We start from the raw sequence: 27,627 nt of genomic DNA, 5'->3' as shown, positions 1-27,627 counted from the left end.
AAACACGACGTTTCGGAAATAGATCAAGTTTCCGAAACATCGTGTTTTCTAGTCTCTAGAATATCGGACGATGGAGAAAGTCCAAAAACCGAGTAATTCTGCGTGTTATATACCATATTTAGAACCCTTTAGAATCTGAATGTTATTTGTTTCTTAGTTTATTTAACGCTTTCGCATCTGCGGAAATTATAAATGCAGAATGGGGTTATGATGGTGGCTGATGATTTTTGTATTTAATTACCAGCCTATTTACAATCTACTATCAATAATATGGAGTAATAAGTAAATTTGTTCTAAGTATGTGTCTTGAGTAGATAAGTCATCCACTGATGATATTCCGACAGGCTCTGTAGAAGAATGGTGACGGTTTTCATCTTCGTCATCTGCGGGTTGTGGTAGGTCAGACGGCCACTGTACCCTCAATCTTCTTCTTACATTTGGTGGGTTGCTAATTTCTACAAGTCTGTTATTGTGTCCGAGTATGCTTTGATGGTTGAGTGATGACAGTCTCTGTACTTCTTCTAGGATAAAAGGGATTTGCAGATCATTGTGGATAGTAAAGTTTGGGACTTAACAAGGTGCTTTAGTTACTGAGTGCAAGAATTTGGATTGAAGTCTTTGAATTATTTTTGTGTTTGTGATTTTGTACAGCCCCACAGCTATATACCTATGTTCATATGGGTTTTATTATACACTTACATAGTAGAAGCTTGTTTTCTATGGATAGCTTGGATTTACGGCCCAAAGGCCAGGACATTTCTCGTACGAGTAGTTTCAAATTTAATTTCTGACGCTTTGTTTTGACGTGTATCTGCCATGTCAGTTTTTGGTCGAGGTATAGTCCCAAATATTTTACTTCAGTTTTAATCGGTATTTGCATATAGCATTTCAAAGCTTGAATGAATGCTAGGGTTCTGCGTACTTATCGAATCACATTAATTTCCGTCATATATATTTAGAATGATGAATGAATTTAGACAGTTTATTTATCATATTATTTAAATTATTTAAGTTTATTAAATATAGACCAATCTACCTATTTTATTCATTAATAGAAAAAAAAGTCCCTCGCCAACAGCCAAATGCTTTTCGTTGCTAGTACAAATATATTGTTACGAACCTACTCACAGCACCGAGAGTCAGAAATTGTTCCTATTCTAAGTTTTTAAATATTCGTAGTGGTGAAACGTAACGAATTTTAGTTTAATCTTGTAAATCTCGATTTGGTCTATATTTTGGCCGGATAGTCCACGTTCAGGGCCCGGCCTTGTCTTCTGTTATTAGGGTAATCTTGATCTAAATTGACATTAATCTAGATTTCGCATGGAAATGTTTGTCCAGAAAGCGACCTAAACGCGAGACTGATACATGTATACGGTTCACCTCTATTTGTTAATTCTCTTTTGGGTTGAGGGGAGAAGCTGTCTAATTTTCTTTCAGAAACCCACTGGACGGAATTATTTTAATGCATTGGAAGCGCAGCACCGTCTGTACCATTTTCTGGTAACGGCCATCTCTTCTAGCTCCACTATTCCGGTCTTTTAGCTGCCATATCATATTATCATTCATCAACGAAGTCCATATTTGCGAGACCCTCTATCCCAAACGGTCGTCCTTCAAGTCCGGCCATTTGAAAAACACACTGATATAGCAGAAATTTCGGTCGAATTTTTATTTGTACAGTATGCATCATATGTATGCTACACAGAACAGCAAATAAACGTTCCATGTCCTCTTAATAGGTAAATGCGAAGGTAAATTTGCCCACATGCCTAATTAAGCACAAGGTCATTAAGACGTATTAAGTAATTGAGGTAGAGCTCCACGCATTCTTAATCTCGCCAGTGGGTGGAGGTCAGTAATCAGCTACATGTCCCGGCCACTTTACCGCGGGAGAAAGAGCCCATTAAATAGTACGCTAGATGGATCTCAGGGTCGGTCTGGATGATGTAAGGAACAGAAAATGCTCGTCTTCGCCTGGAATCAAACTCCGATTCTCCAGTCATCCAGCTAGCATCCTAATATGACTGAGCTATTCCGGCCCCTTAGGAGGATATATTCTCTTGCTAGGTATGAAATGTAACTTTTATTTTTGTCTTTTATTTTATACAACAAATATGAGGGGCATTATTATTAAATAAATCAAAAATTAAAATTCTTATGACGTATATAGACTCAAGTAAAATTATGTCGATACTCCTCCAGCTGTAGGCAGAATGTCTTGTTATTCAGCTTATAAGAAATATCGAACACAATTTTACGAACATCCGAGAGATTCTGTGCGCTGTATGTCTGGACGTCAAGATTGAATTCACCCTTGTAGAACAGCCACTGAAATTTAAAAAAAGAAAGCCCTAAATTAGATAACGCATAAAATATACTTGGAATTTATAAACCATATTACCGTGCAACAAAGATTAGTAACTAATAGAAAATCTATGTGGTATCTTAAATTTTTATTTTTGGAAACATGGCTTGATATCAAGTACAAATGATTTAGCGATTGTCTCTTGCGGCGAATTTTTATGTATGAGTTATAAGGATAAAGTGACCTGTCTTCTCTATATTGTTCACAAACTATTAATGAATATGCACTTAGTTACAACCATTAAGTAAGAATTTATTAAAATTCAACATTTAAGTACATTTTATTTTAAGAAAAAAGAGGTTTAGCAAGCTAACGCATACGTTTTCTTTTTCTTATTTCAATTCAAAGCACTATACAGTAAGTTGGATAGGGTACAGTAACAACATCAATACAGAACCGAACAATGAGTAACATTCAGCAAGAAGTCAAGAACAGACTCAAGTTTGGGAATAAAAGCTTCTTGCCCTTCAGTTCAGATCAGAATTTCCTTTCCTCTCTCCTCCTTTCTGAAGACTAAATTTAAGGTATGCAAAATTATAAGTTTACCTGTATTATAATTTATTTTCAGCTTTGTTTACCATCAACAATGCAACAATAGCAAGATTTAAAATTAAATCCTATTAAATTTCGCCACTCCACTGCATGTTTCAGCCCACTCGGTCCTCATCAGGTGCATTGGCATTCGGGAAACTGCTGTGCCTTTCGTGTTATTGCGATCGTGTTTTCGTATTTACAGTGTTTTTAAACAATATCAGTGTAATTTTACTTCTGTATCAAGGGTATTATGTTTTTTTGGCATGCTTGTTGTGTATCAAGTGTGAAGTGTGGATGTTATCTTGATGATGCTGCATGGTGAACGGTAAACGAAACTGTAACAATTGTGATGCCTGCTGCAAAAGATGCTAAGATACAACATTATCTCATTATAGTGGAGTTAGTTTCCTGCCGTGAGGGGAGAACAGAAACTGAGGACATAAGAATATAGCGCTGAGGAGAGTATTGGTATCTGAGACAAAGAAGCAGGACGTTGAAGAGAATTATGTAATGAGATCCTCAGAGTTTGTGCTCTTCACCGAATATCATTATAATGACAAAATCAAGAGGTTGAGGTGTGCGGAATTGTAACACCTATATGAGACGTTAAAAATATATAAAAATGCTGAAGTTGCAAAATCTCAAAAGAGAAGCTATTTGTATATTTAGGTGTACATACTGAACTGAGTCTTAAAGAATTACGAAGTGAGAGCGTGGATTGAATTAACAGGGTCCAGTGACAGGTTCTTACTATCAGGCTTATCAGCTTTCAGCTTCCGTAAAAGTAGAAGAATGTCTTGAGAAAATGAATGATTATTATCCTCTGAACTAGGCCTCTCTGTAGCCTGCTGCATGTAAAGTAAAAAAAAAACTTCTATAACGTGAAAGGTGTTAGTACGCAAACAGCACTCTCTTTGGATTCTGTGTGATATTCTCCTGCTGAAGATAAAGTATTGTGACAGGTTGCGAAAAGCCGAGCCCCCCCCCACACCAGCAGTGACGCGGCGGTGAGTCAGCGCTCCCCTCCCACCCCTCAGCGGTAACTGAGCGCTCGCGTAATAGGCGAGTAATCACCCCGCAATGCGCGACGCGCGGTGACGTCACGAGCGGAGCCGAAGAGAGCCGAGCGGAGCCGAAGATAGCCGAGCCCCGTAACCTGGCAACTACGCAATGCTAATCAACAGCGGTGACGTCACAGTATATTTGAATGAATAAAATGCGTTCTCTTTCCCATGTCGAATTCGGAATCCCCGCATCCGAAACTCGGTCCGGCGATAAATTGTACTGTCTGACTTTGATGAGTCTCTTCAGTTCCACCACACAAATTTCGTGATCATTCCTCAAACTAGACCACGAACGATTTCTTATATGTGCCTACCACTTAAATATGCACAAGTAACATAGCAAACGAGTAAATAAGTAACTAAGTTAACTAAATCCATGGAGCTAGTCATGGGAAGCCGTTATTCTCTCAGCTACTCAAGAATTTCCCAAAATTCTATGGAACTTGAAGGTACATTACCGTGTTTACAAGAGCCTGCCACTGGTCCCTATCCTCATCCAGACGAATTCAGTCCATAAATTCCATTCTATTTCTGTAAGGTTCACTTTAATCCCTTTTCCTACACATAGGTCTTTTTAACTCTCTCTTTCCTTCTGGCTGAAATATGAAAAGGAGAAAGCCTCGTTATATGTACAACAAGAATAAAGATAGAGCTCACCTTTGGCGATGTGCCGTTCGCTGCAAACATATGCACGCTTCCATTCAGCGCCATGTCTTGTGCAAGATGTCCGTTTGCTGTGGCGTATTTCGTGTCCTCATCAGTAATTCCGGAAGTGCACTCAGAGAATTTAACAGACACCTGAAAATGTACGCGATATTTCCTCTATACACAACAATTTGTTGCCTGTAACCTGATGTAGAAAGCCTGTGTATTTATTAATTACATTCACTGACATGTTATTTCTTTAATATCTCAGATTTAGTGCCGTGATAAAATTAAGCGAACAATAGAGATACCATGACTTGTTCGAAATGTGAATAGAATTGAACTCAAAAAGCAAACTTCTGCGGTAAAACCAAGAACTTGATGGATGGACTAAGTGAAGACAGATGTAGACAGAATTAACGATCTTATAAATGCAGGAGAAAAGTTGATGATGGCCACGGTAAGAGAGCACAGGAAAATGGCGGTGACATTGACGATGGGATGATGAAGTCTGCGATAATTGCGATGTTATAGAAACGGCTAATATTTATTAAATATAATGTACATATAACATCGTTAAGATCGAAGTCAACCGAGGGGGGTTCAGGTTTATCAGCATATACAAGTGATCTAGTAATTAGGACTGCAATATGGGAAACACATCCCAGGAAAGGTCAGAGGTTATGTAGCCTCTGGGAGCTTCAAGTCCCAGGCTAATAAAGAGAATGGTGAGGTTCCATAGCGATCCGTTATGTATGATGAACGTTTCAATTTCTTGTCACATAATCATTCTCTTTGATTTATATATACGAATCTCTCTTCTCCAGTTATTATTGCTATCAGCCTACTTGTCTTATTTTGAAACAAGAAGTTCTGGGAAGAGCTAATCGCCCTACTTTCCTTTGAAACGACACGGACCGTATAGAAAACTTAGCGCCCAACAGTTCTTCTATCGTTGCTTGTATATTTGTTGCCACGGTAACGTTTTTACTGGGCTGTTGCCTGGCAACGAAAGTGGAGTACACATACAGACACACAGACTGATGGGAGGGATTTATGAAGTACGCCGTTTTTGTAGGCTCATGGGCCGTAATATTCACACCAAGGTTCATAAAGACTGGTTCAGGCTTTCGAAATTTGATAAGGGGGATACACAACCATACAGACAGACGGAGAGAATGTTGATCTCATAAACCTAATTTCATTTGTAGCCTAATTTCCTTATTTTGGAAGGTGAACGCAGTATTATGCGAATCTCCATGCTGTGTGTCTCCCCCTCTCACCCCTTCAACTTTAGAATGTCTCAACCAATCTTTATCTAACTTGTTTTTCAAAATAAGGAAAGTAGGCTAAAAAGAAGAAGACTTATGAGTTCACCTTGCTGTCTGTGGGTCTTTGTGTCTATCTGTATATATGTATCCCCCTTAACTTCTGAAATTCCTCTGTCGTTGCTAAGCAACGGCTCGTTAAACACGTTTGACGCATTGTTTTCTACAATATCCATGTCGTATTAAACGATAACAGGCGATTAGTTATTGCCAGAACTTCATGTTAGTGTTGCTATTAATATAATTATCAGGGCGATTATGGTCAAGTATGATGAGACGAGCTGGCAACATTGGTCGGACCGGGAACGTGAGAACCACGAAGAGAAATTTAATCGGAAATTTTTGAAGGAACAGATCACCTGAAAATATAAACTTAAACGGGAAAATAATACTAACCTTGGTCTTAAAGAAGCAGAGTGCAAAATCGTGGATTGGATTCCACAGGCTCAGGTTAAAATTGTATGAGCCCGATTGTGGGCTTTCGGATTCCATGAAAGGTGGAGAACGTCTCGCTCATCTGACTGACTCTCATTGTCTCAAGAAGGAAATGGGATGGAACTGAATCTGACTCAAGAAACGAAATACTGACTTACTGAACACTATATCTTGTCGCAAACTTAAAGAGAGCGACCCGTGTATTATTTAAGTCACACAGATTTCAATTCCAGGATTTATGATTACAGACGAAGCCTAGGTATCGCTTACATGGGGTGACCGTTGCTCGCTATGAGCCGATAGTCGAACAGTAAGTCAGTTAAGTAGAAGAACTCCAATGGAAGCTCTTAGTTATATACTACGATTAGTCAATAAGTATTCAAACGTAAAATGGATTTGAAGTTAATTTTATAGCCAAACACGTGCTAAGTAAATTAAAAATAATAAAACTAATATAGAATTCATGTTCATTATGTAATGAAAACAGTTTTTCTTGCGCAATTTCACTGTTCAGATTGTATTCAGAATTCAGTTACCGAAGCGCTGTATACTTGTGGCAGTGACACCATCTCAGCGAATATGGTTACAGCCAGCACTGTGGCTATATTCTTTACAGGACCCATACTGCAACACAAGATAATAATATGTTCACTTTACTCTGCTCACTGCAGCTTATTGTACACAAAATATGTTTAATTTTTACAGGAAACTATAGTAATTCCCTCTGGGAAGAGCAACGGGATGTCTGGTCGTTTGTTATTTAAGCTTCCTTACCGTTATCATCTTCGCCTGTTTTCTACCATATTCTTTTCCGGTAGGTTACAGAATGATGCGCTGGAGCCGAGATTTATTTCCACCTCCCACGAATAATACGCACACAGAAAAAATTAGAAACTATGTACTTTATATAGCGCACTAAATTTATATATCCACAACAAAAAAATATTAACATTCACAAAATAGGCACGATACACTGAAACAAAAAGTGATCTGCCGCTCATTCGTAATGTACTGCATGACTTAGTTTCATGCAACGTGTTTACATTCGATAATTCTTTGTTAGGATAAGCTGAAGTTATATAATAATAACGATAGTTCTTACACTTACAGAGCTGTTTTAGTCCCATTTAAGGACATGTAAGGAGGAATATCTAGTTGCTGCAGTTAAAATACGAGATACCTCTCCGTCACTAGCGCAAGTAGAACAGCTGATAGTCTTCGCTGAGATCGCCTTTTTTTCAAAATAATGACATCATCTGAATATTTTTTACACCCTTGATTTTGACGATGAAGGCGAATGAAAACAGTGGAGTTTTCAGAGCGGTATAATGCACTATTCTGTCATTCATCAAGCAGGACTGAGGATCACCATGTAGACAATCAGTGGCGCCCTCCTTCACACTGATATTCTAACCAGGAGCTTCCCAAAACAAAGTAGCTCTATTAACAACTGTTATCATTTTATGAAAGGACATAATTTCATGCTTTCAATACTTATTCAGTAGCATCGAGGAATACATTTAATATTATAAACACAAAAAATGAGAAGGCGATAATTATTTGAATTTATGCATAAACTGCATCAAACCAGAAAATCAAAATGCGGTACTCCTACTGTTCTGTATTTGTCTGGTACGGACAGGTAGCTCCTGAATGAGCAGTTCTGAAGGATCGTTCAGTGGAGTGAATTCTCACCAGGAAAAGTGAAACATTATAGAACTCATCCACACTCACACTGATTTCTGACGATATTGCATGAAGCCAGGGACACACACAGATCATAGAACACAGGTAAAGTTAAAGGAAAAGGTAAAGATATCCCTGTAACAGGCTGTGGAGGTCCATAAGGTTGTCAGTTGTTGAAGCTCCCACATATTCTAGACAGTCGGCTCGCAGATGGCGGTGAGGTTGTCAGCCTTACGCGTCGGCCGCCCTTTACTCCCAAGAACATTCCTAGAAGATTCCTGGTACTCATTTCTGTTAGAGGCTGAGTCGACCCCATAGCCATAGTGCGGCTGCAAGGATTAGGTTAATTGAAAAAAAAAATCCACCTAATCGGGATTCGATCCAGCGACCTTCCGGCTTGTAACATAGTGCCTCAACCAACTACGCTACCGCTTGCCCCCTCATAGAACACAGGACGCAACAAAATAACAATTATTATGTGTACAGTTCGGGCTAGTAGAAGTAAAGTATGCTGGACACTAAATAACGTGTAGAAGAACTTACTTAAACATAACAAAGTCATATTTAATTTAAAAATAACGCTTTACCCATTCTTATAATTCTTATTATGTATCGTCTCTCCGAGATTTCTTGACCTTCCCGATGTCGCATTACGTGAGAATGTATGTCGTAAACTGAATTATGAAATAGCATTTTGAGTCAATTAAATCAAATGGCGAATCGTTCAAGAGAGCAAAAAGCAATGAATCAAGTTGCAGACTTTCTACTTATAGTTAACAAGAGCCAGTGCATCAAGTGAATCACTGAGTCGCTAACTTTAACAGTAGGGGAGACCGGGGTTTGTCGTTACATGGGCCTATTTGTTAAATTCAAATTTAAAATCAATCGCCAGCAGTAATAGCTCCGCCAACTAACAGGTAGACATCGTACAGGATCTCTGGTAATCCACACTCAATAGTACATCAGCAGTTGGCCTTCCTGTATGAAAGCAAAAGAACGTGATTTCTTCGCATTCGAGTAATTTTTCGATTCCTTTGTTTTTGTTTATAATAGAGAGTTAATTTCGTGGCATCTATGCTACTGAAAATAAGGGGTATTTTACTGTAATATTTTGAACTTCGTAAAACATATCTTTATTCTTGTAATTAATTTTGGAAAAAAAATGCGTAACAATGTTTAAGTTGTTACAACTAGCTAGGGGTTGTAGATTCTAAAAGGTTCTGACAATGGTGTGCAACACACAGAATTATTACATGTACACGTATTACTAGCCTCTAACAGAAATGAGTACCAGAAATCTTCCTGGGGGTAAAGTGCGGTCAGCGCGTAAGGCTGATTGTCTAGAAAATGTGGCAGCCTCAAAGTCTCACAATCCTATGGGCCGTCAACGGCCTGTTACAGGGATACCTTTACCTTTTCATACATTGATGTGATGCGGACCACTGTAACCGCTTTTATAAATGTTATACTACATATGCCTTTCTTAACTAATCATGGATCCAAAATCAACATTTTTTCCTTCATCGAAATATAATTAAATTCAACATATATTATTAATTTAAAAATGGTAATTTTAATGACGTTATACATGTTTATACTCATTAAATAAATATAATAAAATTTAAAAGCGCATGTAAATTGCTCTTAAGATAATAATATAACAATTAAGCCCATGTAGTGCAAAAACATACCTCATACTGTGGCACGTTGTTACATTATGCATGGTCATAAAGAAATGCAAATACTTTTTAAATACGGGGATCGTATGAAAAGTATTAATTTGAAGATCATTTATGTCACTAACAATATTGTTCCAATACATACAATACTACTATAGCAAAAAAAAATGCAACAGCTAGTCCCGGTCTCCCCTACCTTTGAGTCATCTGCAGCGTGTAAATCGATTCAGTAAAAGAAGCTGTCGTCCACGCTTACAGCACTGAGGTCTCCTTATAAATTCGAAGGATATCAGGTAATGCCAAATTGTAGACAGTGTTCTGCGAAAGATCCTGCAACTCACTGAACATCTCATTGGGATCAGTTCAATTTAAATACCGTGCTAATGGGCCCGGAGCCGGAAAGGTATAAAGTGTATTTCCACGTGACGCAATTGTTTGCTCTAAACAAATAAAAGCACGTGCTTACCACATATTACACTGAGATTATCCAGTCACAGTAACTAGGACATATGCCAGTATGACACGCGAACGGAGCAGATTTCGGTATTGTTTTGACCTTGGTATCATTCAGTTAGATTTAACGTTGCAGGAAAATGCCTCATGGACATATTTATCCTAGTATGCAAATATACATAATTCTACGTGCTTAGATCATACTTTTAGTGTCGGTCAACATCTAAGGTTTCTGAAACTTCCTTCTTTTGAGGAATAAAAAATGCGAAAGGATATGTGTATTTAACATGTGTGCTTAGCATAGCTAACATACGTACACGATCTTAAAATTACATATAAGGAAATGAAATAAAGCTAATGTGAGAAATGGAGTGATATTCTGTAATTCTCTGGGTGTCTATTTTATAAGTAGATGAATTTAATAGGCACTCCGCAGGGCTGCTTATGTGTAGAAACGGAACTTTATGAGTTCACCATTTAGTTTATGTCCTCTTTCAACTTTGGGATCAATTAGTCGAATTTCACGAAACTACCATGACAACTTCTTACGTTTTAACTACTTTCTTTCTAAGAAAATAAAGTCGGCTTCTGACATCAAACTGCTATCTGTGGGTCTGTCTATCCATCTGTGCATTTCCCTTACAACGTTTGAGCCCATTTTCACGAATCTTAGTATGGACGTTGTGCAACTGGAAGTCACCCCAGCCTCGTGCTTTTTAAATTATTTCTATCAAACAAGACTATAGTGGACCTACAAAGTTATGATGTGGGAGCGACCTTGGCTCCAATTAAGTTAGAAATACCTAAATAATATATCGTAATAAATTTGTTTGTAGAATAATAAAAAAACATGACTTATTTTACCTCCCCCGCTTTGTTCGTATGATAAGTTGTAGGCCTGTATCGACCATTGGAAACACCTCAAGATCTTTGAAAATATTAGGGACATCAGACTGGCGAACCAGTGGTCACAGTTAGCCGACCGCTTCGCAGACACAGCCACACTTTGACATAAGGGATCTTTGACCGCCCTCGGCCCCCATTATCAGTGACTCCATTGGAATAACAAAATATCCTTATAGCATCAACCGTGGAGACGAATACATAGCACGTGAAGACTGTTTCTCAAAGGCCACTCCATAGCTCAAGCGGTTAGTCGCTGTTTTCCCACGGCGGCGACCCGGGTTCGATCCCGGGTCTGGTCAAGTGGGATTTGTGGTGGACAAAGTGGCGCTGGGGCAGGTTTACTCCGAGTACTTAGGTTTCCCCTGCCAATCTTCATTCCACCAATTGCTCCACAATCCCCCTCACCTATCATCTGGGGCTGGTATAATAGGCCAGAAGTGGCCGCAGTACAAGGCACATAGACCCACTCCACTAGCAATAAAAATATTTAAAAACACAACGTTTCGGAGACTGGATTCTGTATCCGTCTTCAGGTAAGACCTAGTCATTTGGAACCAATCGATATAGCTAGTCATATCTTCGGAGATAATCACCATCCACGTGCACTTTCCCTAAGTTCCACCAGATAGATATTTAATGCAATAAATTTTGTAATTGAAAATTATTAATAATTAATTGCTTGAAACTTTATAATAGAAGATATCTACGCGCTACGTAAATTGAAAATGAGAAATTATTTACAGGAGCAGGGATGTCATAGCATTAACTACTAGTGCTCTAGCTCCAAGATTACCATTGTATTGATATCTTATAAACTTTTAATAGTTAAACCCTATTTTAACGCGTTATTATGTATTTGTATATGTTTACATGTAACTTAGGCCTTGGCGAATGCTATTAATGACGACGGTTCCGCCAGCAACCAGTCTGTCTTATCAGTCGCCGTGGTTTTCAAGAATGTAAGCACACGGTTGGAGAGACACTGCAGTGTTGACATAGGGGTTTGAACAAAATAATTGAAACGCTACAGATATTGTACACATTTCTTTATTATTAATACAGCCACACTCTTTCTTCGAATGGACTCGTACAAGTTTAGAACAGTCTCCAGTGAAATTTTATACCATTCTTCTTGGAGAACTTTTTCAATTTGCTTTAGAGATGTTGGAGATGGGAACCTGTTCCTCACTCTTATCTCCAAAACTAACCTTAGTAGTTCAATGGTACTCAAATATGGTTTTATGCTAACCAGTGAATATAATGTAGTTCAACTTCATGCTCTTCGAATTGTGACTGAACGGTTCCAGGTGTGCGAATGGGGGAACTGTCGTCTTGGAAAACTGAGTAGTTCGGAAAAATGTTAGGATTATGGGGCTCACCTAATTACTCAAACTCTGCACTTACTCCATTGCAGTAATTCGACCATGAAGGGTAATATTGGGACCAAGAGAACACCGCGACACTGCTACCGAGAACATCCGCTGTGTTTCACCGTTGAAACCAGGTGTTCCAGATTGGACGCTTTCTTTGTTGATCTCCAAACGTGAACTTTTCCCGATGTAGGGAACAGCGTGAAGGACGACTCATCTGACCATATCACGTGACCGTTTGCAGTTGTTTGATGTCCAGGTTTTATGGTCGTGACACCACCGTTTACGCATCTGAGCATTACTTTCATTAATCAGAGGTTTAGCAACTGCAGCCCTACCATGAATGTTGGATTTGTGTAGTTCACGTCTGACAATTTTTGTGTAAACAGTGTCTTCAAGATGAATATTCACTCCTGCTGTCACCTGTGCTGCACAGTTCCAAACAATACTTCTCAATGCACGACGATCTCTTTCTGTCAATGTTGATTTTCGCCCACTGTTCCTCTTCTCATGATTCATGTATGCCGACAAAACGTTAGAAACTCTCGCTCTCGATACACTAATAATGTGTCAGTTTTATTAGAGATGCCCCAGCTAAACGTGCACCAACCGTCTGTCCTCTTTCAAGATCAGACAAGTCCACATCTTTCCAATTCGTTTGCATAGTCATCAACACAAACGCTAATGCACTTACAGGAGCACTGCAGAACATAAACAAATAGATGAAGAACATTCAGTGTTACCAATTGAATTTCTNACTTCTCTTGTATGAATGGGTTCAAGCCGAAACCAGTTTTTTATCCTATTCTTTTCTCCGTATTGAAGTTATTCTGGTCTTAACGACGGCGAGTACCTACAGTAGGCGAAGTTATAATCTTAAAATGCAAGTGACCGCCATGAAATATGAAATTGTACTTCAAATTTCATTCTGCAAGGAGAAGCCAGTTGAGTCATGAAACGATGGATGGCTTTCCCATGGAATCCCATGGCCTTCTGCTGCTTTAATTTTTGTGAAAATCGCACAAACAGGTTTATTGCTGCTAAAAGGAGGCGGTCACCATCATATTTTCGGCTTATATTTGGGCCTTGTAAGAGAACTGAGCGCATCTTCATTTCGGCCTGGATATATACACAACAAGGACTATTCACCAAGCAAGTTTTGCTGAACCTTTAATTCCGATAAACATTCTTGGGTCGGATGCTGCTGAAACTCCCTTGAACATCGCGAATTGTCTCGAAATACTTCACTTAATTTTGTTCTTTCATTTCTTGTTGCGTACTTCGCTTACTCTTCCACCCTGTGCATCCCTCCGAAACATTGGGAAACTTCTGCAAAGCTACACGGTGTCACATTCCTAAATATAGCACTATTTTTTTCATTTCATGCATCCTGTTGTGTTAGAATATAGAACCTCTTTAATACAACCATCACAACACAACAAATATCAAGATCAGTGCCTAGTTTCGGCTCTGCTACATGTTTCTGCTATCAGTAGCCATCATCAGGCAAATACATGGTTAACATATATACACCACTGAACTGCAGTACTAGTAAAATTGGATACAGTACCATTAATTATATAAATTTACATCCCCTACAGAACGGACAATACTTTGTAACATGAGGCACCGACTAAACAATTAACATTAATTTACTACATCTACATTACGAGCCTCCTATACAATTTTTATACAAAGAAATTATATATGTATATAGAATATTTAAATTTGTCCGTGGGAACGCAACGAAATTACAAACCCAACGACTGATTCGATGATATAAAACATGAATCTAAGAATTTTATTCTTGTTTTATACTATAACTTCTAATTTATATAATCTGATTTATTGTATTTTTACGTCAAGTGTTTTATATAATTAATATACTAATTCATTTGTTTGTTACAGACTGGCGACGCACTGCATGCTGCGCAGTCGTTCAGCCGGTCTGATTCTGCAGGTGCTGCTGTCTGGGGGAACGTACAGACATACATTTGGTAAGTTGATTATGCAGGCGGGCTTACAGTCCGTCTGGGATCTAAAAATCATCTTAACATGGTTGAATGTCATTCACACAGTTTCATAAAGTAGCTATAATTTCATTAGGGGGATTTCAACAGACTGTTTCTCTTTTCGATTTATTTTACAGCGCTCTCATAAATAATAACTTGGAATTGATTTACAAGCAAGCAGTCATGGCTTAATTGAGATAAAATCCGGATATTTTTATCTAAGTCAGGATGCCCAGTATCTCCGCCGATTTCTGAACCCAGAACCTCCGCAGTGCAAGATCAGACCACTGCACCAAACCTGTCTGCCTTAGTCATATGACATGGCATTACGTAATTGTAATTTACAGGCATCAGTTACTTGAGATGTACTATCTATTGTAGGGGCGCTAATGTCACGTGGCGCCTGGCGTCGTGAAAATAAGTCGGTCAATGCCCTGTAATGATCACAGTTCCCTCCTCTTCCCTGACGCCCCGCCATATTAGGCGTTTCCATGGTGAACAGTCACTGAACTCCTGAAAAGTGAGTGGAATACATGGCTCAGGTCAGCGTGACCCGCTTTCTGCTGTCTGATAAATTAACCTGCGTGATGAAGCTAGAAGTTTACTTATTCATATCATTTCATCCATTGTACAATCATTAAATAGCGCACCATAACTATTACTCGTTCTCTGCACGGTGTACATGAACCCATATTTGTCCTCATGTCTCAGTTCGAAATACTCCGGATGGATTTTGATGAACTTTAGTATGAACATTACTCCATTGGAGGCTATTCTAAAGTGTATATATACATTTTTTTGTTTCTTAAAGTCAATAACACCAACATGAAAGACGGCCGAGCCTTCGAGACTGGAGCGAAATTAGTCACACTCACTGCATGTTTCTGTAATTATGCATGGTAACGTATTTTTGAAGAACACTCAACTACTGTTGAGCTTTCTTTCGTAAAATGTAAGGCAACAAAATGGTGGCTGCATGAATTATACATTCAGATTTCAGTTTCATAATGATAATTAATGGACTATTGTAGTCGGGCATATGAAATTCGGTATGGATATAGATCGTCAGTATGCCTTCAAATTATATATTAATTATTGTTTCTAAATCAGCAATCAAAACGTGGCGGCATTAAGAACCTTTGATATTAGGTGCAAGAAATTTAGTTTGAAAGAGTATAAACATACAGGTATTATTTAAAGTTATGAAAGATAAAGGTAAACTTCCCCGTTCTTAATAAAATAAGCACCACACCATGAAGACCATCCCTATTCTCGGAACTAGACAGAGGTAAGTGACCAGGTTGGCGCCCCTCCGCCTCACCCCGGGGAATTGGCCCCTGTTACCTGTCGCATAGGAGCCTGGATAGAACCCACAGCCTGTTTGAACGCTATAAAAACAGAAAATCTCTTACCCCTAACGGGAATCGAAGTCAAATTCCTCGATCATCCACCCCATTGCCTTGTCGCAGTACCGACGAAACCATTGATTCCAAAAGTGGACTGTACCGCCTTCTTGGGGAGGTGGAATTATCTAAGGGGCGTTAAGCGGCAAGGGTGCGGTACGAGGTCCTGGAGGTGGGCTCCTCTGAGCCATGAATGAAGTGACTTCAGACCAGATATGGGGAGATTGGTATCAGTTCATCAAGCCCATCCATCACGTTAAGAAATTACTAACAGTGAGGTATTTACTAAACGTGGTCTCTTAGTTTATTGTTATTATGTCCAGTAGTGGGTTGTGCAAACAGCTGTTCCGAAGAATGCTTTAATTGGGTAATGCAGAGGGCACTAGGTATGAGTTTGGGGAACGAAGGGGGGCGGTGACCCGAAAAAGTTCTGGAGTCACTGGACTAAGTTATCCCGGTTCCATATTTGAATTTGTAGGCGTATTTATTATTTTTTAAATGTTCGGTAAATCTACTTGCAACAATTAAGAGCGTTCAGATACAAAATGCAAATAACCAGTGTGGAAAATCTATGAACCCCTGTATTGATTACACATTTCAGTCTACTTCTGTATTCCTTGTTAACAATGAAACATTAGATTAAGATACCATCATGTCCATGGGTCAAATCAGTGTCACGAATTTGAACAAGTGGACGGATTTGCTTGGAATTGGATATAAAAGTCTAGCGACCTTTCCTTGCACATATAACAAAATCAAGGAGACTGCGAGACCTTATAGTTGGAAGCGACATTAGAGCCACTTAACATAGGTTCGTAAATGCTTTTGTGAAAGTAGATCGCCGAAAAATATGCAAAATATAACACTGCTTAATGCATTTTTGATGGCCTGAAAATTTTAAAAATAATACACTTTGGACTCGAAGGTGAAATCAATTGTGAACACTTTCAAGGATTAGGCAAATAGTGCAAAGTCTTTAGTGTCATGCTTGCAGTAACCAGATCACTCCATTACAACGAAAATGATAAGTTTCAAAAAAATATTTTCTATGTTTTAATGACAGAACAGATGATTGAAGAGGAAATTAAGAGGAGATTGAACTCGGGTAATGCTTGCTACCACTAGGTCTAGAACCTTTCGTCTTCTCGTCTGCTGTCCAAAAACATAAATATTAGAATATACAAAATTATAATTTTGCCTGTGGTTCTGTATGGGTGTGCAACTTGGTCTCTGACAATAAGGGAGGAACATAGACTGATAGTGTTTGAGAACAGGGTGTTGAGGAGAATATTTGGACCGAAAAAAGATGAAGTGACGAGATGTTGGAGAAAACTGCACAATGAGGAGCTTCATAACTTGTACTCTTCTCCAAGCATGATTAGAATGCTCAAGTGAAGGATGATGAGGTGGTCAGGGCATGTAGCACGAATGAAGGAGACGAGGAATGCGTAAAGGATATTACTTGGGAAGTCAGAAGGAAAGAGACCACTGGGAAGACCAAAGAATAGGTGGGTGTACAATATTAAAATGGATCTTAGAGAGATAGGACGGAATAGTATGGATTGGATTGATCTGGCTCAGGATAGGGACCGGTGGAGGGCTCTTGTGAACACGGTAATAAACCTTCGGGTTCCATAAACTGCTGGGAAATGCTCGAGTAGCTGCAGATTTGGCTTCTCCTCAAGAGGGGCTCAGCTCCATGAGTAAGTAAGTAAATGACTGAACAGACTGGTGTAGCGGTAACGCTCCAAACTTGGAATCCTGGAAGCCTGTCTGACTGAGAATGTTGTGGTCTTCCTCAGTCCCTTCAGGCAAATTCCGGCATACTGCCTTGATTAGACTGTGACTGCTTCCTTCCGAATGTCTGCAATTCATAATTCATCAACCAACGCCCCATTCAACGCTATGTAATCTAGATACGGACAACGATGTTAAATAACCAACAAGAATCATTGTAATGTACTAATTGACTTAAAGGATTTATAATATAAATACCGTCGTAAATGCAACAATTTATTGTATTTCTTTGCCTTTCTTGTTTTACACTACATGTTTCGGCTGTAACTGGCCATCATCAGGTGTATTTCACTTACGTAGCTGTCACACTGCATGTAATTTAAAATTTAAAAACGCCAGCTTTCTCAATTGTCATTGCTGCGTTTCAGTCGGTCCCGATATACCAGAATCCCCTTGCTGATTTTGTCAGTTATGTTTAAAATCTCTGTTAATATACACTCGTCGATTTGATTCAGATTTTTTTTTAAATCTACAATTAAAATTTAAAATTTTAAAATTTAAATCACAGGGGCACCTGCTGTATGTCTACATGTGCTGCAGCGGCTACTTCTTGTTTCGGCACCGTTCACGTATTCTGTGCACGTTCCCTCTGTGCGTGCCGCTATTTATCTTTTTGAGCAAACGTATTAAAGATAAACAGCGGCACGCACAGAGGGAACCTGCACAGAATACGTGAACGGTGCCGAAAGCAAGAAGTAGCCGCTGCAGCACATGTAGACATAGAGCAGGTATCCCTGTAATTTAAATTTAAAAATTTTAAATTTTAATTGTAGATTAANAATCTCTGTTAATATACACTCGTCGATTTGATTCAGATTTTTTTTTAAATCTACAATTAAAATTTAAAATTTTAAAATTTAAATCACAGGGGCACCTGCTGTATGTCTACATGTGCTGCAGCGGCTACTTCTTGTTTCGGCACCGTTCACGTATTCTGTGCACGTTCCCTCTGTGCGTGCCGCTATTTATCTTTTTGAGCAAACGTATTAAAGATAAACAGCGGCACGCACAGAGGGAACCTGCACAGAATACGTGAACGGTGCCGAAAGCAAGAAGTAGCCGCTGCAGCACATGTAGACATAGAGCAAGTGTCCCTGTAATTTAAATTTAAAAATTTTAAATTTTAATTGTAGATTAAAAAAAAAAATCTGAATCAAATCGACGAGTGTATATTAACAGAGATTTTAAACATAACTGACAAAATAAGCAAGGGGATTCTGGTATATCGGGACCGATTGAAACACAGCAATGACAATTGAGACCCATAAATGCAGCAGCCTTGTTAAATTTCTTAAATATAGGACTACAGATAAAAATTATAACAGGTGTCTACAATGATCTGCTAATTCCACACCAAATAAGAGTTTCAACCCTTAAGAACGGAGGAGCATGTAAACTTTCACGGGACACTATTTTTTGTTTAAAAATATAAATATTCCAGTTATGTCTCCCATTTGTATAGAAGGAATTGAGATACGTACGAATTATCAATACGGTTATGTAACGTACAGTAGAACTAACTTCTGAGTTAAGTCTGATTTGATTATCCCAGATCTGAACACACAAACTCTACATCTTATCACAGTTCTGAAAAAGACCACGACGACTTTCGTACATATGTTCAAAAATAAGCGTCGCTTAATGAATGCTGGCGGAGCTAAATATTTTAACATGTCATTAACTATGTACGTTTTAAAATACGTATTTAACAAACACTTCTTAGTGAATTAAATATATTTTAGTGTCTTATGATTTTCTTTGTTGCATTATAGAAAAATAACGTACAATTTAAAATGATGCCCCAATGAAACACGATGCTGAAATATAATATGTACATATTTAAGTCCTTTTCATTTTATTGCTTTTGATTTCTTTTAATGCAATTATGCAATTAATATGGAGACAAAACATGACCATGGCTGTGAAATTCGCCAGTCTATTTCTGTGGACATTTTATGTAAAATAACTACGCCAAATGGATGAAAAAGCAATTCCAGTATCTTCGTTCTTGTTGCCATCTGGGAGATCAAGATAAAAACCGAACATCACATGATGCGGCATATAATTCTGTAAAAACTTGCTTGAAGGGATAAAAGGAAAGAAGACGAGCACATCTATTGCCGTTCCCATGATGTGGCTTGATGAAACCAACAAACTTGAAGATTGATATGTCCATCTTAGGAAATTTTTCTCATCTTTTCCAGAAACAGAAAATAAAACATGATATAGAAATATTCCTTTTGAAACGAAACCAGTGTCATATGGAGAAGATCTTCCTGATCTTTATGATCATATAGTAGGAACAAAATTTATTTTCTCAATTGATAAAAAGAGGACTATTTGGATGTCCCATAAACATGTTCAGTCCACATTACATTCCACAGAGTTGTGCAGAACAGTGTCCTCAGTAACAAGTCCATCAGAGCAACAAGCAGACACTTTTGGGCTCGAGGATGCAGCAGTGGAATTTGCTGGCTGAAGATATCAGATATCCATATTTAGAAAGAGAAAACAGAAATTGCATGTTTTTAAGAATATGTAGCATTCCCTTTGTGTAGACTGGTATAAGAACTGGATTTGAACACAAAGCTGAAGAATGGCTGCTACTTATTCGCTCATTCATATTTAAGGGCAGTTTTGTTACACAGGGCGGACAAAAGGCCTTTAATATCTGTAGCGCATGCTGATGGAATGGCGTGATCATAGAGAGCATGTCCCACCTACTTAACGCAATCTTGATCTTCTGAACAGGTGGGACCAGGACCGAATGAAAATGTGCACACCCTTATATTTAGAGAGACAGAGGATGTTTGCATTCCCTTTTAACTGTTGGCATTTAGGAGTTGACATTTTATGTTTCAGAGTGCACCTTATTTTTAACAGTTTCGTGCTCATTTTGTGCTGATAAGGACATTTTAAACAAAATAAATACGTTTCCTAGTGACCTAGAGCTTGTAGGAGTATTTTGGCTGAAAAGATAGGGGTAAGACTTCTAGATTTGCCTTCGTAGTATATCGTCCACTTCCGGTAAGGGGAAGGCTCGGACTCGGATATGCATATCTGACCAAAACCAAAGGACTTGAAGGACCGTCTGCCTTCTCACGGCGTTGCATATATCCGCTGCTACGGCATGAGCCTTCCTCATATTAAGAGGCCCATACACATACCAGTCTGGCTCGCGAGTCCGACTTGGCTCGGGTTCCAATGAGCCAAACTCGTCCGTGTGTGGGTCGCAAAGTTCGGAGTCAGCTCATGAGTTTGTGGTGAAATTAATCCGATCCCGGCTCCCGAGTCAAGCTCGCCGAGCTCGTACGTGTATGGGCCTCTTTAGACAAGACCATCTTCCAAAACTCATTTATTCCCTTCGGAGCTCTTTGAAGTTCTAATTCGTACAATTACCACTTAAGCCCCAGCAGATAGTTAACATGTCGTAACCACCAGGCCAGGGCTTGGTTGTCAGTATGGAGGCAAAACTCATTGTGTTCATTGTAACTACGTTATTTCTCGCAACCATACACTACAGACAGGCACTCTTTCTCGTGAATACAATACGCCTTCTCGGTGGGAGACAACAGGTGCCAAGTCCTCTTCTTCTTTCTTCTGATCTGATGAAGAACTGCCGAAATGGCGACATCATTCGAATCTCAAACCAGAGTAAAGTTACTAGAGGAATTCCGGATCTGCAATGCGGGGGGCGTTGATAAGGCATAGTTAACGCTGTTCAAATGCAGTCTGCTAGTTATCGCCACAGAGGAAGCTAACATTCTTACGCTTCAGCAAATGAAGTGTTTCCGAAATCTGGGGAAAACGTTCTATAAAACGATCATAAAAACAAACCATGCACAGAAATCTACGCACCGCCTTAAGTTTCTTGGGACCTGGAAAATCCCTGATCGCCTCACCTAGCTCAAGCAAGACCTTGACTCCATGAGCCGCAAACGAGTGTCTCAAAAAAGAAATTTTTTGTTCGGCCAAATGGACCTTGTCACGCCTTCTCGAACCTCATAAATATTTCTTTCGGGTGTTCGATATGTTCAGAGGAGGAAATGGAATATACATCTAAATCGTCCAGAAAGTTATACACGAATTTCTGGTTAAGCTCTCCTAACAAGGAATTGAGTGTCCGAGAGATTGAGCCACAGCCCACTTGTACTCATTGCAACCTGGTGAATTCAAAAGCCCGAAAGAAGTAGAAAAGTCAGTAGCCTTATGGCTCTTAGCGGCAAAGGAATTTTGGAAGTTAGCAAAGGCATGCTCGAGTGTTAGCATCGGGAATGCGTCGAAAATTACTTAAATTATTTAAGAAGATATAGTTCACGACCATCCTATAGCCACCGTTGGGTTTCGAAATAATTAAAGTCGGACTGGCATACTGGGAGTAGCTCTTCTTAACAATTTAATCAGCAACTTAATCGAAGCAGATCTCTGACAATTTCTCTCAGTATGTGCAAACGCGGGTGAAAATATTGATACGGTAGTGAGCGTACAGAAGTGGTATCCCTCACGTCGAAATGACATACCGTCCCCTTCGCAGTACCGACGTTTCGGAGGAATATATCACCTCCAACTTCAAAGTAAAAAAATGAGCCAAGCAAAAAACTAGCCTGAAGCAGGTAACAAGCAGATCCTAGGCAAACAGAGGCTAAAAATCGCTGTCATATAATGCAGCATATGATGAGTTCAAATTGTAAGGGTGTATGGCATAAAATATACGTTTCAACCCTTTGAAACATAGTAGTAACTCTACTGTATGTACCGCTTTAGTAAGCAAAAGTTCTGCGTTTTTTTTTTCCACAGAATGTAATTGTGTGTTTCGTACGATTCTCAGAAGTAACGGTGATTACATCTGTGCACAGCATTAATCTGTGTTAGTAGAAACATGGTGTGTTTCGTGAGAGAGAGAAAGCGAATTTTAAATATTATTTACGTGATTTTCATGCTTCAAATTTTAGAAGTTTCTTCATAACGAAGATTAAATCGTAATAAATTCTCTGTTAGGAGAATTAAAAAGACATATTTAATATGAGTTCCCTTTTCCGCGGCCATAAACATTCGCAACTTTATCCCATGAACAGGTAAGTTTCACAGGGTAGAACACACAAAACAGAAACATTACCCTTCCTTAACACTTCGCGGAGCCAACTCCCCTCCCCGGTGCATACCCCAGTGTTTCAGCCTCACCTCAGCGAAATCAGATCAATAGACTGCGCAGCATTGGCACGAGGAAGCACAGCCAACTTCCTGTGTCTCCTGCTGACAACAAACCCAGCTAGCAGGGTCCCGACCAGATCCCTGTGCAACATTACTTTCAGAATCAGGATGGTTGCGGTATCCGATTTTGTCTCCAGTTTCATTAAGAAATAACGTGAACTAAAACGGAGTTTAGAAGTGAAAAGCTCCACGAAGAATCAGGAGTTTGGTTCAAATAAGTAAACAGGACGCGTGGAAATTATAACTGGTTTTTGTATTTCAAAAGTGAATCATTAAGTGACGCAATATTTTGAAACGGTATTTTCATTCTCCAAAGATTAATATATCTTCCTAACGAGTGGTGAATAAAATATAAAGGCTTTGTGAACTGTCACTACAAAATATTACGAATATTTACTTCGGATTCATCTTTCAAGTACTGATTTGTTTTCAAATGAAAATTATAGTGAAGACCTGCCAAAATTTACTTCCTGCATAAACCCTAAACAACAGCATTCATAAGCAAGCCAATTGCATTTAATACGAGACTCTAAATTAAACTAAGCTGAAGCAGAATAAGCACAACGCCCAACTCTCGCGTGTTATCCTTTTCTACAAATTAATACAGCAGTAGCTGACAGAGCACAGAGTTTCCGGCATAACAATTACTTCCTCCGAACCACTCTCGCCTTAACCACGATAGTTTAATGGAATAAACAAATACGAGAGTGGAATACATGACGTGGTGTGTAAACGAGGAATTCAATTGAAACAGATTCACAGTTATTTTACAAGTGTCTGAAACAGTTTTGTGATTTACTGTATTATCCAATAACTGTGTGATGCAGGATGCCTGATCTATAGGTGGAACACAGAAGAAAAACAACTGGGTATCGAGAGAGACAGGGATTATTTTGAGAATGTGCTGAAGGATATTAGTGTGTAGATACAGCGTTTAGAGAACATACGCACATCTTATCTTAGAATAGACTTTTCAGGGAAGAAAGAATTATACGCTTTATTTCCACTATCTGAAATTTTAGAGGATATATGAAGACAGAAATTAGCAGCGAATTGCAAAGATAAGAAACAAGACATCTCTCTACCGGCAGAAGCTCTTCTGAGACGATCTTCACACACACCTGTACCTAAACGGGGGACCAACGCTTCAGGATTCTCTTTCATAGCCTAGACAGGCTAAAACATCAAGGTAAGTTACTCTCTTAATAATGTTATATTTTAGCGTCCTGTTGCACTGATTTAAGTCCATGACTTATTTCAACCGTCTTCCAGTGCATACACTTATCTCTCTCCTCCTCTCTCTCGCACTAAATGTTTCNGACAGAAGAGGATAGGTGACTTGCGTAGTGAGATACGACGTAGAGATGAAAAATCTTGAACAATTTTAATATTTTTAACATTTAACATATATCAATATATATGATAAATATATATTTTAGTTATCTTAATATGAAGACGACAAGGCATGCAATGAACTAGTTTAGCGTAAATCGAATAAGCACCTGAAGATGGCACTTTTGTGCCGAAACATGTAGTGCGAGAGAGAGGAGGAGATAGATGAGTGTATGCACTGGAAGACGGTTGAAATAAGTTACTCTCTTTGTTTACTTTTATGAGTATTTCCCTGTTGCCTGAAATTTAATTTTTTTCTGCATGAGCAGCCTTTCATATTTGATTAAGCAAACCCTATAACTTTTAGCTGAATCGTTAATTTATAAAGGATTGCAGAGTTTCCGTCAATTGTGGTTCTAACGGAAAATTTTGTGTTGTAGTTTGTATGAAACGTTCGTAGCCTATTCTAAAGGAGTGTTGTTCTTCTACTTAACTAATTAAGCACTATGCCATGAAGGCGTATGGGGTTGTGGGTAAAGAAATCCATATTTTTTTTTACCTCTGCACTAGTTAGAGGCAATTGGTCAGCTTCACGCCCCTGCTGCTTTAACCCCGGGTTAAGCGCCCCCTATACCCATTGATAGGAGGTTTGCTGGACCCCAGAGCCAGTCTGGACGACCGGGACCCGAACTACGACCCCTCGGTAACCCAGCCCGTAGCCAGTAGCTATGCCGACTGCGCTATCGTGGCTCCCAACCATAAAATTAATAGGATTTAAGAAATGAGAAGTTATCCTTATGGAAATCGTGTGCTTATTACAAGTGTTCAGAGAACTGTAGATGTTATTTGCATGTGTGGCATACCGTGGAGAACGGCTAATTTTTAGACATTATCCAAATTGAAAGCGGAAAGATCTCTAATTTACTTAAGGGGTATATGGAGAACAAGAAAATCCATAATAGAACGACAGCAGATTTTGCTCTTGTAAATGTTAACAATAAATAAAGCATTAAGACTTCGTATAGAATATAGTGTTTTGAAATTTAAACAATCCAAAATTGAATTATAATTGCGAGGGAAACTGGACGAAGCAAATTGATTGTAGCATAAATTTTCTAACTTTCTTTCTATATTTTTCAGACAATTACGATGTATAATCCGCCAAAGTAAGGTTATTCCAAGAAACATGTTCAGTATTTGGCCGAATTAAAGCAATAAGAGTTTGCCTATAGAAAGAAGAAAAAATATATGTACTCAAAAGAATAAGTCCTAGGAAACGCAGTTCATCAGTCACCGTGAGACAGTTGGCTTTGTGACACTACGATCTTTTTCACAATAATGACGTATGACTGAAACATCAGCACAATAGTAATTAAAATGAATAAATAAGTCTGTTTATAATTAAGGACATTAATTTTCATATAATTTCAGTGCATCATTTTTCGTACTTTATATCACAATGTAGTAATTTATGATCTTCAGCAGACTTTATGATACGAAAAATTTTCAGATCATCAGCAGACGAATTTTGAAAGAAAAAAAAATGGCACATAAGTCATTAATAAAAATACATTATGTATTAAAATGTATTAAATTAATGCCCTCATGTGGAGCATCATTGTACTCCCGAGGGCTTGCGGAAAGGTAAAGGAAACTACTCTAAAAATTGAACGAAAGAAAATCTGGATGACGAAATCACTTTGAAACAAGGTAATACGATATTCTGTGAGCATTGACAATTATAGAAGAGTGTGAGGGACTCCATGGACGCCGGGATGAGATCAAAACAAATGAAATTAGTCAATTGTGACGAACATCTTGTAGATGTTCCGGGCTTTCCTCTCTCTCATGCTTCATTCTTGCTTGCCTTTCTTCTGAGACACACAGACTTGTAATTTATTTTCGGTAGTATGATATTATTTTATGTTACTGTAAACACGAACTATTCACCTCTTATTCTTATAGTTGCTGAAGACTGGTTCTGACCAAAGGAGGCTAAATGCGTATTTTATAAAGAAAATACTATATTAAGAAGTTTCTTACTTGTACAGTGGGTTTTCTTTTGTTGGTTAACTGAAGACGCTTTCATTGTGGAGACTGTTTATAGCGTCGGATGAAATGGGTAGGATTTGCGAGAAAGCGGTCGTCACTTACTCGAGGTACGAGGACCGCGCCATAGCTGAAGCGGTTAGTCGCTGGCTTCCCACCGCGGCGACCCGGGTTCGATCCCGGGGTCTGGTCAAGTGGGATTTGTTGCGGACAAAGTGGCGCTGGGGTAGGTTTTCTCCGAGTATTTCGGTTTCCCCTGCCAATCTTCATTCCACCACTTGCTCCACAATCACCCTCACCTCTCATCTGGGGCTGGGACAATAGGCCAGAAGTGGCCGCAGTACAAGGGACTTAGTCCCACCCCACTAGCAATAAAAAAATAATACTCGAGGTAGTGCCCCGCAACCTATTTAGAGGTACAGGAAAGCAAGAGAAACGTCAGTCAGAATAACTGGTATTCCTGCCGAAATTCGAATCCAGCATCTCCTGTAAGCAATACCATTAGATCTCTTCGAGTATGATGCATTGTTATGAGGACAATATATATCTAGAATATATGAGAAATTTTGGTTCTAGATTTACCTAACCGTATAAGGAATTCTACGAAGACTAGAATCGTATCCTCTGTATCTCTTGTGAAGGATAATTTATATTTGTTCTGTTGTTCATAATATTGTTTGTTTGTATGTTCTGTTTCGATTGAGGATATATGAGGGATGGACCTCAAAATTCCCACTACTGTTGATAGTCTGTCAAATTTCTCAAGTGTTATATGCTACATGGTCCACTCAAGTATCGTCCTTAATTCGATCATCTTAATAACACTTGAGTCCGGTCACGGTAACCCAGCGGTCTAAGGCATGTACTGTCTTCGCTCGCTCGGAAGCCAGGATCATGGGTTCCAATTCCACACAAGGCATGGATGTTTGGTGTGTGTATGCATTTATTCTGTGTTTTTGTTGTCCTGTGTTAAGGTAGAGGCTTTGCGATGAGCTGATCACCCGTTCAAGGAGTCCTACCGTCTGTAAAAACGATCAATGAAACTGAGAAATCAGCCCTGTGCCCACAAGTGGGACCGAAAGTAAAAAAAAATAATACTTGACGATTAGCTCAAATTATGAAGCTTGTCTCTATTAGTTTTCCTCCAACTTCCAGTTACATTACCTCTTCTACTAGTTCCAAATACAGCCGAGTGCCCTTTTCTCAAACACTCTGTATGTTCAGTAGATTGTAAGGGGTTTCGACGATGGTGCATAACACCCAGAATTACTGGATATCTGGACTTTGTCCATTGTCCGGTGTTCTAGAATCCATAAAACACAACGTTTCGGAAACTGCATCTGTTTCCGTCCTCA

At 38.9% G+C, this 27,627-nt stretch overlaps 2 protein-coding genes across 5 annotated transcripts in view; one reads left to right on the top strand and one right to left on the bottom strand.

Moving 5' to 3' along the window:
- LOC111868764 overlaps positions 1–27,627 on the top strand; it is a 149,720-nt gene that overhangs the window by 98,405 nt on the left and 23,688 nt on the right. For 2 of the 3 annotated variants that reach the window (XM_023859716.2, XM_023859715.2), the window contains exons 4-5: positions 14,377–14,465; positions 23,914–24,080. Coding sequence is in view for 1 of the 3 variants with exons in the window: in XM_023859717.1 (XP_023715485.1) it covers positions 14,393–14,465 (73 nt within the window). In the remaining 2 variants the exon portion in view is untranslated. The remainder of the gene's footprint in view (positions 1–14,376; positions 14,466–23,913; positions 24,081–27,627) is intronic. The other variant, XM_023859717.1, reaches the window with a different exon arrangement.
- LOC111868768 lies at positions 1,722–10,019 on the bottom strand. Of its 2 annotated transcripts, XM_033753161.1 has the most exons (4): positions 9,936–10,019; positions 6,911–6,998; positions 4,624–4,764; positions 1,730–2,331 (listed from the first exon to the last, which is right to left on the bottom strand). In XM_033753161.1, the coding sequence occupies exons 1-4, from the start codon at positions 9,944–9,946 to the stop codon at positions 2,176–2,178; spliced, it is 396 nt and encodes a 131-aa protein (XP_033609052.1). In that variant the 5' UTR covers positions 9,947–10,019; the 3' UTR covers positions 1,730–2,175. The 2 variants fall into 2 exon arrangements, with proteins under 2 accessions (XP_033609053.1, XP_033609052.1); XM_033753162.1 differs by lacking the exons at positions 6,911–6,998; positions 9,936–10,019 and adding an exon at positions 6,336–6,904 and having other exon boundaries at positions 1,722–2,331.

Source organism: Cryptotermes secundus, unplaced genomic scaffold (assembly GCF_002891405.2).
Source record: "Cryptotermes secundus unplaced genomic scaffold, Csec_1.0 scaffold174, whole genome shotgun sequence".
Taxonomy (NCBI): domain Eukaryota; kingdom Metazoa; phylum Arthropoda; class Insecta; order Blattodea; family Kalotermitidae; genus Cryptotermes; species Cryptotermes secundus.
Note: the sequence above shows the minus strand (reverse complement) of the source record. Positions and strands in the feature narration are given on the sequence as shown.